The sequence below is a fragment of the Myxine glutinosa genome, chromosome 8 (genome assembly GCF_964187855.1).
Source record: "Myxine glutinosa chromosome 8, kmMyxGlut1.1, whole genome shotgun sequence".
NCBI classification, from domain to species: Eukaryota; Metazoa; Chordata; class Myxini; order Myxiniformes; family Myxinidae; genus Myxine; species Myxine glutinosa.
This window is the reverse complement of record NC_136268.1, coordinates 32,912,745-32,924,806: the sequence shown is the minus strand read 5'-3', so window position 1 is coordinate 32,924,806 and position 12,062 is coordinate 32,912,745. Positions and strand designations below refer to the sequence as shown.

General features: G+C 45.3%; 1 protein-coding gene across 1 annotated transcript in view; it reads right to left on the bottom strand.

Moving 5' to 3' along the window:
- LOC137432393 (splicing regulator ARVCF) overlaps nucleotides 1-11,147 on the bottom strand; it is a 37,645-nt gene extending 26,498 nt beyond the window's left edge. Inside the window, exons 1-3 of the mRNA XM_078783158.1 lie at nucleotides 11,097-11,147; nucleotides 1,571-1,786; nucleotides 1,365-1,421 (exon numbers count right to left, since the gene is read on the bottom strand). Of these exons, the coding sequence (XP_078639284.1) occupies nucleotides 1,365-1,421; nucleotides 1,571-1,744 (231 nt within the window). The 5' untranslated portion in view covers nucleotides 1,745-1,786; nucleotides 11,097-11,147. The remainder of the gene's footprint in view (nucleotides 1-1,364; nucleotides 1,422-1,570; nucleotides 1,787-11,096) is intronic.
- Nucleotides 11,148-12,062: the final 915 nt, after the last annotated feature.

The following is a 12,062-nucleotide window of genomic DNA, read 5'->3' as shown; positions in this document are numbered from 1 at the left end:
CATTTATAACAGACTTGACGCTTGATCGCCATAATGCCCTTTTTGCACCGAAAGTGAACCCATGCCTTGTGGAGAGCAGACTCATGCTGTGACATTATGGCTTTTTGGCATTACATTTCACAAAAGGATGGTCCAAAGAAACGAGACATCCAGTGGTCATGTGGTTAAAGATTTTGTACAATTGTCAGATACAGGTGCTCAACAAGCTTTGTCTGGTCATATAACACCAAAAATGTTTTTTTATTTATCTTTAAGGTAGTTATGGGCCTTGGTTTCATGTTATGGGCCAAATTAAAGAGCAGAAAATTAACAAATGTACTTTTTTAGTACAACCGACGAAGCTTCCGACTCAAAAATAAATTTTAGGTTAACAGCTAATCTGAAAGAATATTGATCAAACATGAACCGTGCTCTATACAGAGTGTCAGTACTGCCGAAGCAGTTTCAGTGGACATGGTTACAATCCTGGACAGGTCGTCATTCAGACACGAAGTCGGGGCAGGAATTCGTGTAACGTGTATTGCGTGTTGGCGATAGCTCACCAACTCTTCAAGAAGGACACCGTGGGACATTTAGCATCTACAAACTAATGCTGGCCGACGGGACACCCAGCTTAACGTCCATCCAGGGGACAGTACACACATTGATGAATCACCTTGCCTGCACGACACCGGAATGACAGCTGCGTCGGGATTCAAACCCAGGCCAGACAGCTTAGAAGAGAGTGTTCGTAACTCTCGGCCATCCCACCAGCCGAAACAATATGAAGAAGAATTTTTAAAGTGCTGTACACTTCATTGAAAAATAGAACGGCACTCAGGAGAGCTCATACCTCCACCTGGTTGGCCACATCACTCAATGGTGAAGAATCACTTTAAAAATTACACTAGCTGGATCTGGATCTTCACCAAAATTGAATCGATTTTTCCTGGTCACACACAAAACCTGTCCAACAAGTTTTGTCCAAATCCGATTCTGTCAAACAACTTTTTGAGATATCCTGCTATGTATCGTTTTTGGCCATATCTCCCAATGGTGAAGAATCCCTTAAAAAATTCAAGTAGCCGGATCCGAATCCGGATATTCACCAAAATCTAATCATTTCGTCGGTGTCACATACGCTACATCTCTGCCAAATTTGGTCAGAATCCGTCCACAACTTTTCGAGATATTTTGTTCACAAACGGACAGACAGGGGTGAAAACACAACATCCGTCCACATTTGGTGGTGGAGGTAATAATATCCTAAGATAAGTAGAGATAACAAGTTTAAGGATGTCTACAAATCAAGGTGACCGAAATGTTATTAATGAGCAGAAATCACAAAAGTTACGCAAAGCCCAGGATGATTAACGAGTCAATACCTTTCTGAGGCCTCCAGTGAACTCACTACTTTCCGAGTCACTTGTGTAGCCTCCATCCTGAACCAAGAAAAATTGGGGATTTACAGTTGCTGAAAGGGCAGTAGATCAATCGATTGACCACCCATTTAAAATAAACTAGGCCATTACAAGACACGTGATTGCATATCATTTAAAAAGCCAGCAGCACCCCACCACAACCTTCTTACCTGAGGAAGCCTCGACTGAGACTGTTCCACATCCACCTCACAACCACCACCCAGCTGATTGACCAATCCAGCACGCTCGGCTTCCAGCTGTTGAGTCAGGAGCTTAAACTGAGCTTCCTGCTCCTTCACAGAGGCAAGGATGCTCGCAGTTTCGCAATCACCGTCACCTTCCATACTTGCTCTTTCGCCCAATAACTTACAGCAGACCTGGGCAGTCTAGTTTAAGAAAGAGAAAAGGGGGAGCAAAAGTCAAGTTTTAAACCACAATGGGCAAAGAGAAACCATTCTCCATCTCCATTGATAACAACAATAATGGAAGCTACGACTAAGAAGTTTACTGTTGTCAGAGATAGCTAAAGGTATCAGATGAAGAATTTCATGAAAAACTATAGCTTTCAAACCAGCAGCACTTTACCTGGATTATTAGGTACAGGCAGAATCATACGAGCACAGCTTGCAATGAGCAAAGATGGGAGGCTGGGTGGGGAAGAAATACCGTCAAAGGCCAGGGACTGGGATCACTTTGCCAAGCACGTGAAAGCTTTCAAAAGGCATTGCGTCAGTAAATCAGCAAACCAACCATCAAGGAAAATTATCACACAAACCCCAGGCATGCATTTGCTCATCACATGTGCCTGTAAAACGTGCCTCAAAATGAAAAGGCTTCAGAGCAAAAAAAAACATTCAACGCTTAAAAAAAAACAGATTTTTTTTTTTAAATACAAAAAAATTGCTGCTACGAATTGAAATAACAGGCAAAAGCAAATGTTATGTGGCAAGTACCAAATGGCAACCCCGTACCATACATAATGCTACGGTAGGGGGTTGCCATTTGGTACTTGGCAGCCACATACTGCAACGTGATGATGAATATGATGACGAATGTACAATCACATGGTGCAGAGCGACACTATCACACGAGTCGGTGTCAAAGACAACACGAAAGGACGAAAGGAAATAAACTAAACAATCGATTGTGGAATTTCATCACAGCAATTCACAACGTCCAGGCCAAAATGAAGCATAAAGTCAGAAGGACAAATTGTACTTCCCTTTTTTTCGTTCACAAATTCCACATCAACTTGATTTCAATTTTCAGTTGCTTAATACGAAGCAACGGAAAATAAACTAGAACGGCACTCAGTAGATAGAGAGCATACCTCCACCTGGTTGGCCATATCACTCAATGGTGAAGAATCACTTAGAAATTAAATAATTCTCATATCCGAATCCATATTCAGATCTTCACCAAAGTCGAATCGATTCTTCCTTGTCACACACACAACCTGTCCACCAAGTTACGTCCAAATCCATCCATAACTGAGATATTCCGCAATGTATAGTTTTTGGCCCTCTCTCTCAATGGTGAATTAATCACGAGAAAATTAAATAATTCTCACATCCAAATCCATATTCAGATTCAGATCTTCCCCAAAATCGAATCGATTCTTCCTTGTCACACACACAACCGGTCCACCAAGTTCCGTCCAAATCCGTCCACAACTTTTTGAGATATCTTGCTATATATAGTTTTTGGCCCCATCTCCCAATGGTGAAGAATCACTTTAAAAAATTATAGTAGCCGGATCCGAATCCGGACCTTCACCAAAATTTCGTCCTTGTAACTTACACTACATCTCGCAATTTCGTCCTTGTGACATCCAAATTTCGTCCGAATCCGACCACAACTTTGAGATATTTTGTTCACAAACAAACAGACAGGGGTGAAAAAAAACTCCATCCCTTTGGTGGCGGGGGTAACAAGAGCAATCAGATTGCAGACCCTCACCAGGATGTGTTTTAGTGGTTTTTAAGGCTTTTATGTCCAAACAAATATGGCGGCCGGACCACATGACAGATGGCTTCTTTTTTTTCTCCACCAATTTATCCCCAGATGATGCTCAAAAAATTTCATCTTAATCGGATGAAGTTTTGTACTTGTCGAATTATGACGTCATAATGGCAGAACCTATAACATCATAATTACCCTCGCCAGAGGAGAGGGTATTGCATTTGAGTCCGTTTGTCCGCACAGAATAAATATAATTTTCTCTGCAACCATTGGTCCGATTGACAGGAAATTTTCACCATAGGTGCAACTCCACCTGTATAATTTTTTAATAATTATGACGTCGTAGGTCACATGGTTCGGTCGCCATCTTGGAAAAACCGAAAAACTTTGCACCTCTATATCTCTGAAAGCACTGAATAGGAAAAATTAAGACATGGCTAATTGTAAAGAACTCTCCTTGGGAAATAAAATATGTTAACGATTATGTCATCGGTGCCTCCATTATGATGTCATAATTGGACAAGTACAAAACTTCATCCTATCAAGATTAAATTTCTTGCGCATCATGTAGGCATAAATTGGTGGAGAGAAAAAAATAATGCTGACATCTCTCACGCGTTTCGGCCGCCATCTTGGAAAAACCGAAAAAATTTGCACCTCTATATCTCCGAAATCGCTGAATAGAAAAAATTGAGACAAGGCTCATTGTAAAGAACTCTCCATGTGGAATAATATCTGAATGATGATGTCATCGGTGCCTCCATTATGATGTCATAATTTGACAAGTACAAAACGTCATCTGATCAAGATGAAATTTCTTGAGCATAATCTAGGAATAAATTAGCCTGGCGTTGGCTTAGCGGTTAGGGTGCCGGCTTGGGATCCTCGGTTCGAATCCCAGTCGATCGCTGAATTAACGCCAGGGGGGTCGACTCAGCCCGTCATCCTTCCGAGGTCGGCAAATTTGAGTACCAGCTTGCTGGGATGAATGATCACGGTGTGTACCCCGGTTTAGATTAGGTACACCGTATCCCTGCGCATCGTAAGAGCGTGACCAAGGGTTGGCGTCAGGAAGGGCATCCGGCCATAAAAACATTGCCTCAAACAGGGAACCATGATTGTCATGGGGCCCGCAAGGCTAACCCCCGCTCTCGCAGGGAAAAATGGCCTTAAAACGATCATTCATTCAATCTAGGAATAAATTAGTCTCGAAAAAAATAATGACGTCATCGGTCATGTGGTTCGGCCGCCATATTTGTTTTAACACAAAAGCCATAAAAACCACGACATCCTGGTGAGGGTTTGCAATCTCCGATTGCTCTTTTTCTTGTTAACATATGTCACTCCCCATGGAGAGTTCTTTATAAAGATCCACGTGCCAATTTTTTTCTATGCAGCGCTTTCGGAGATGTGGAGGTGGAAAGTGTTTCCAAGATGGCGCCCGTACCACGTGACCTATAACGTCATAATTATCATTAAAAATTATACATGTGGAGGTGCACCTATGGTGAAAAATTTTCTATCAATCGGACCAACGGTTGCAGAGAAAATCATATCAATTCTGTGCGGACAAACAGACGGACTCAAATGCAATACCCTCTCATCTGGTGAGGGTAACTAGCATGGCACTCGGTAGATCGCTCATCTATGTCACGCTGAACAGTTTATGTTTTAATCCCATTGATGGGCCGGATCTGAACCAAACTCGAATCGGCTCGTCACCGAACCAACTCATCCACAAAGTTTTGTCATAACTCGTCCACAAAGTTTTGAAAAATCATGCTATATATCGTTCTTCGTCCCATCTCTCAATGGTGAAGAATTGCCTGAATTTTTATTTTTAATTCTCATATCCGAATTCGGATCTTCCCCAAAATTGAATCAATTCTTCCTCGTCACACACCCAACCTGTCCACAAAGTTTCATCCAAATCCATCCACAACCGGAGATATCCTGGTCACAAACAGTAAAACAGACAGGGGTGAAAACATAACCTCTGTCTACCTACGGCAGTGGAGGTAACAAGGACGTGTGTCGAGTTTGAAAAATAAAAGGTGACTCCATGAGGTGGACTTTTTCCTTGAACACCAAAGTCCTCGACAACGAAAGCAAATGTAACTGCAACCGCTACTACACAAGCGAATCGATCTCGGTCGCTCGTGTGGCAGCAAGCCTAATGTAAACCATTAGCCAATCTCTTGTGGGATCACGGAGGAAAGTCCAATGCAGCAGCACAAAGTACGAAAGCCCAATAGTGTTGCACGTTTCAGCAATTTACACAAAAAAAAAAAAAAATTCCACCAAAGCCCTCCTCCTAATTCTTTAAAAAAAATAAACAGTGAACCAAACCCCAAATTAGCTTGGCAAGCAAACTACGCACAATTACAATGACAGCCATGACCCCAAGGAACCTAGATGCCCCCAATGCCATTGTCAAGATGAGGGACATGACCCAAGGATCACTGGGCGGCATTAGCATCAGATTGTTGTGAAAAATTACAGTAGCACGATCAGATGGCACAGAGATAGCTCTCTGGCCTTCGAGCCGTGGTGTCTGTTTGATTCCTGAAGCAACTATAGTCAGATCGGTCCTTCACAAACAGAGCGTCTTGTCACAAAGTGCATCGTCTCTCGGAAGGAGGTTGACCTGGGTGTCCTTCGCTGTCAGCACAGGCTGGTGGACGTTAAACTTCCCAGGGTGTCGTTTGCAAAGACCAAGAACATGTTCGTCCGGTAACCTGAATAAACGACGAACTCCAGTTGTTTTGTGAAAGACTTGTGGCAGAATAAAACGTTCCCCACCAACCCCACAAAAAGGCGGTAATAACACATTGGTGGGAGTAGTGGTGGTAGTAGTAGTGGTGGTGGTGTTGGTAGCAGTAATGTTGGTAGTAGTAGTGGTGGTGGTAGTAGTAGTAATGATGGTAGCAGTAGTGGTGGTAGCAGTAGTGGTGGTAGCAGTAGTGGTGGTAGTAGTAGTAGTGGTGGTAGTAGTAGTAGGGGTGGTAGTAGTAGTAGTAGTGGTGGTGGTAGTAGTAGTGGTAGTAGTGGTGGTAGTAGTAGTGGTGGTAGTAGTAGTAGTGGTGGTAGTAGTAGTAGTGGTGGTAGTAGTAGTAGTGGTAGTAGTAGTAGTGGTAGTAGTAGTAGTGGTAGTAGTAGTAGTGGTAGTAGTAGTGGTGGTATTAGTAGTGGTGGTATTAGTAGTGGTGGTATTAGTAGTAGTGGTAGTAGTAGTAGTAGTAGTGGTGGTAGTAGTAGTAGTGGTGGTAGTAGTAGTGGTGGTAGTAGTAGTGGGGGTGGTAGTAGTGGGGGTGGTAGTAGTGGGGGTGGTAGTAGTGGGGGTGGTAGTAGTTGTGGTAGTAGTAGTGGTAGTAGTAGTGGTGGTAGTAGTAGTGGTAGTAGTAGTGGTAGTAGTAGTTGTGGTAGTAGTAGTGGTAGTAGTAGTGGTGGTAGTAGTAGTAGTGGTGGTGGTAGCAGTATTGTTGGTAGTAGTAGTAGTAGGGGTAGTAGTAGTAGTGGTAGTAGTAGTAGTAGTAGTAGTAGTGGTAGTAGTAGTAGTAGTGGTAGTAGTAGTGGTAGTAGTAGTGGTAGTAGTAGTGGTAGTGGTAGTGGTAGTGGTAGTACTTTGGAAGGAGATAGCTTCATGCAGAGGGAAGGCAACGACACGCACGTTTGTTGGAGTATGAAAACATTGCCTGGCACCCTCGATTCACGATTGACATCAATAAAGTCGAGGAGATCCAGAGAAAAGCTGCAACGATGATTCCCATATCACGTGAGCTTTCCACTCCAGTGACTCCGACGTTTGAATATGCATTCACTTTTCAACCACCAACAAACCCCTCCATCCCCTCCCTTACCTCAAATGGCTACACAGCGGACACCACGCATGACAAAGGCAAATGCCTTAACTCTGTGTTTGCTTCAAAATCTTGTGTCCCAAACCAGTCTCTCTCTGTACCCACCCTGCCCAGTCAAACCCAACTGCGTCTGGACTGTACATTTTACACCTGAGAAGGTGGAGAAGTTTGTCAAACCTCGACTCCGATTCTGCAACTGGACCACCCACGAGTCCTAAAATCCTGCTCTGCGCTCTTTCACACCCTCTCTCAATTTTCTTCACCCTCTTTTGTGCAAGGTCAACTGCCATCTGCTTGGAAATCAGCAAACATTACCACTTTACACAAGAAAGGTGCAAAAACAGATCCTTGCAACTCCAGACCAATCAGACTGCTCCCAATAATCAGCAAGGTCATCAATCATCACTTCTGACCAGATGATTATACTCTGACCGTGCTGCTTCTGCTGTCAATGGATGGAACAATGGATGGAGGTCCTCAATGCCAAACAGGAAATCAGAGCTGTCTCCCTTGACATATCTCATGCCTTCGATATGGTCTGGCACCCCGCCATGCTCACCAAACTCTCCTCGTATGGTATCCATGGAAACCGACACGCATGGCTTGCAGACTTCCTTTCTAGTCGCAGTCAACGTGTGGCCCTGAATGGAATTCCCTCTTCTCGCCTTCCTGTTCATGCTGGAGTTCCTCAAGGCAATGTTCCCTGTGCTTTTTCTGGTCTTCATTAATGATCTCTCCGACTCTCTGGAAAATCCTCTCTATCTCTATCGCTATCTCTTTGCTGATAACTCCACTCTCTGCCGCTCCATATTCCAAACCTCAGATCGGAAGGCAGCAGCCTTTTCACTCTGCAGACCTGGACAATATCACAGACTGGTCAAACAAGTGGAACATGTCTTTCAATCCTGACAAATCTCACACTCACTTTGTCTCTCCAAAAAGACCGTCTGGACAACCCTCCCATCTACTTTCTCAATAATCGTCTCCAAGAAGTTGTCACTCAAGCTTTTGGGTCTCACTATCTGCCACAAACTTTCCTGGGAAAACCACATTTCCAAGCTGGCCTCCAAAGCGAGTCGCCGACTGGGCATCCTCCATCATGCAAAGTCCTTCCTTGGCACACCTGAGCTCCTCACCACATACAAGGCTTTAATCCGCAGCTCAATGGGGTACTGCTCTCCCCTCTGATTGTGCTCCTGCCTCACACCTAGCGCGGCTTCATGCGGTTGAAACCAAAGCATTCAGAATCATTGGAATCTGCCATGATGAAGCCGATTCTGAGGGTCTTTCTCTCTCTTTCTCTCTCTCACCGCAAGAAGGTCGGTGGTCTTTGTCTTCTACCGACTCCTCTCCGTCCTTGCTCCCCATTCTGTTTGTGCTCTCTCCCCCAAATATTCCTGCATGACAAGATCTGCCAGCAACCCTCTTCTGGTGAACCTGCCAAAATAGACTCTCTGCTCACCTTCACTCCTTTATTCCTCTTCTCTCCCACCTCTGGAAGAAACTCCCCCACTCTTCAATCCCACTCTTCCCTCCAGGTCTTTAAAACAGCTGTTCACCACCATCTGTCTTCCCCCATCCGAAACCTTGATTTTTTTTTCTACCCCCGTTAAAACACCCCAAATCCGCCTCTTTAAATCCCAAACTTATTTCCTGAAATTCCTAGAAGTGTTCATTAGCTTTATACCGTGTACCCCTCTCTCCTCCCCCTTCCATAGATCTACCGACGTCCCTGTTCTCTTTTGTGCTTGTGTACTTCCCTCTCTCTCCCCCTCTCGTCACCCGCTACCTTCATTGCACGTTTTGTGTTAGCTCTTACATGAGCCTCGATTCTCTATATAGCAAAAAAATAAAATAAAAATTATTATAAATAAAAAAATGAAGATACTACCACCAAGGTATTCCACGGAATAGACTGGATCACACCACATGTCTTCATTCTGGCAAAATACCTTTCAACGTGAAACCCCTCTGTTAAACTCTGTGGAAAGGTTAGTGTTGGATGTGAGGAAAATGGTATTCAGTATTCGAGGATCGTTCAATACTGATTACTGGAATGATCGATCCTCCCCGGTATGTTGGAATTTTCAAACGCGGTCGACACAAGGCTTGGTGGGGTGAGGGTTTCAACTTGGAGACCATCACACCCGAACCCACCACACCGCATGACCAGGTTAACCAAGATGAATGTGCTGTGTACCCACCTAAGCTGGGTACCTGGTATCGCTATGTGCACTGTGCAATGATATAGCACACAGGTGTCAGGTAGACAGACAGCGATAACATCACACGAGTCGGTGTCAAAAACACGATAGGAGAACGGGAATGAAAACAAAAAATGTGTCTCGCCATTATTAAAATGTAACTTCCAATTTTGATTCGTAACTCTACATCAATACGGATTGCCTCGACACGATTGAACTACTGTACTACCACGAGGTTTAATACAACTACAAGTAGTCACCGGATGTTCAAAACAAACAAACCGGGGGAAAGTGAAATGCGAAGCAAACACATTGAGAAAGCCGAGTCTTGTTTACTTAAAGCTTCTTCGTCTCTTTAGTGTGCAAATATTTTATATAACCACAGCACCCCCAAACCACCAAAGCACCCCCAAACCAACACAGCACCCCCCCCAACCCAACACAGCACCCCCCAACCCAACACAGCACCCCCCAACCCAACACAGCACCCCCAACCAACCACACCACCCCCAACCAACCACACCACCCCCAACCCACCAAAGCACCTCTAACAAAGCACCCCCAACCCACCACAGCACAGCATCCCCCAACCCACCACAGCACCCCTAGCACGGCTCCCCCCAACCCCCCCCCCCCAACACAGCACCCCCCCCAACCCACCACAGCACCCCCAACCCACAGCACAGCCAAACCAAAGCACCCCCAACCCACGAAAGCACCCCCCAAAGCACCCCAAACCCACCACAGCACCCCCCATCCCACCACAGCACCAAACGCACCACAGCACCTCCCAACCCAAAGCACCCCCCAACCAACCAAAGCACCCCCCAACCCACCACAGCACCCCTAGCACAGCACACCCCAACCCACCAAAGCACCCCCAACCCACCACAGCACCCCCAACCCACCACAGCACCCCAAGCACAGAACCCCCCAACCCACCACAGCACCCATCCCACCACAGCACCAAACGCAACACAGCACCCCCCCCAACACACCAAAGCACCCCCCCCACAACCCACCAAAGCACCCCCCCCCACAACCCACCAAAGCACCCCCCCCCACAACCCACCAAAGCACCCCCCCCCCACAACCCACCAAAGCACCCCCCCCCACAACCCACCAAAGCACCCCCCCCCCCACAACCCACCAAAGCACCCCCCCCCCCCCACAACCCACCAAAGCACCCCCCCCCCCCAAACCCACCAAAGCACCTCCCCAACCCACCCCACCAAAGCACCCTCCCCCCCAACCCACCAAAGCACCCCCCAACCCACCAAAGCACCCCCCCCCCCAACCCAACAAAGCACCCCCCCCAACCCACCAGAGCACCCCCCCACCCCCAACCCACCAAAGCACCCCTCTCCCCCCCCCCCCCCCCCAGCACAGCACCCCCACATTTTCATCACAAAAAATAATTAAAATCTCCTCAGCATTGGGAAGCACCAACAACAAAGAAACACAGAATGGGAAATAACCATCAACCAAAATACAAATCAATGTCATCAATCACAATTAAAACAAAATCGAGTCACAACGAAGACAAATGCCAACGACTGCAGTGATTTAAGTGATGCGAGTGAAACGGTACACAAGTGCATTGTCCGCACATCAAAAGCCCGCGCAATGGAAAGAGGAACTGAAAGGATGAAGAACGAAGCGCAATGCACCTTGGTGCGCTTGACTCTCCTTTTATTTTCTTCCTTACCTTCCCCGTTTATACCGCTGAAGCGAAAATCTCGAAGACCACCACACCACCGCACCCAGTTTATCACACACTGGCCCCTCCCTTCCCCGGGTTTGTCTCCTATCGAGCGTTCTGATTGGTTCACGGCTAACAAAGCTTCAGTAACGTGAACGCTTATTGAATCAATCGCACTCTTTCAAACTTGTGATTAACAACTGAGATCGATTGTTATCTCTCATCTCTAAGCTTATTGCCGTTTGCATATTTTTGAGAACTGTTTAATCGCTCTGTTTGAGTTGATCGTGCAACTTATAAACAATGATTTTTCTTTGTCATAATGAGCTTTTCTGAGAAACATAACCACGCCCACATGCGTCAACGAGGAAGGAGGGGTGTTTCTTTTATTTTATTGTATTTTATTTGTTAGAAAAAATATTTTATGTAGCACTTTTTCAAACGTCAAAATCTTGTCTGCTTCTATAATTTAATCCATAACGATATTCTTATGAATGCCGCGCACGTTTTATTCTCGTGTATCAGCAAACGTTCCCAGGGCAATACACCGCCTTCCAAGCTTGCTACCTCACGCTGTCTGCAGTGATATTATAGCAATTCGGTAGTGACGTTAAATGTCATAGTTTTACAAGCAAGCTTAGCCAACTCTACGGTATTATTTGAAAATATTATGTAATAAGTCTTATCAAAGCAGTCTCGTGATTGATGGAGAGTATCAGTGGACCTATGACGTCAGAGCAAGAGGAGATCAGCTATAAAGACGATGGTGGAAATGAAGGGTCTTTCACTCATCAAGTAGTTATTTCTTATAGTCTCGCCAAAATGCGATGCGAGACTATTGTAATGCCCTTGTCTGTCTGTTTGTGTCGGTGTGTTCACGTCCATATAATATTTTCACTTTAAAAATTCCTTGCAACTGCTTGTCCAATCAATG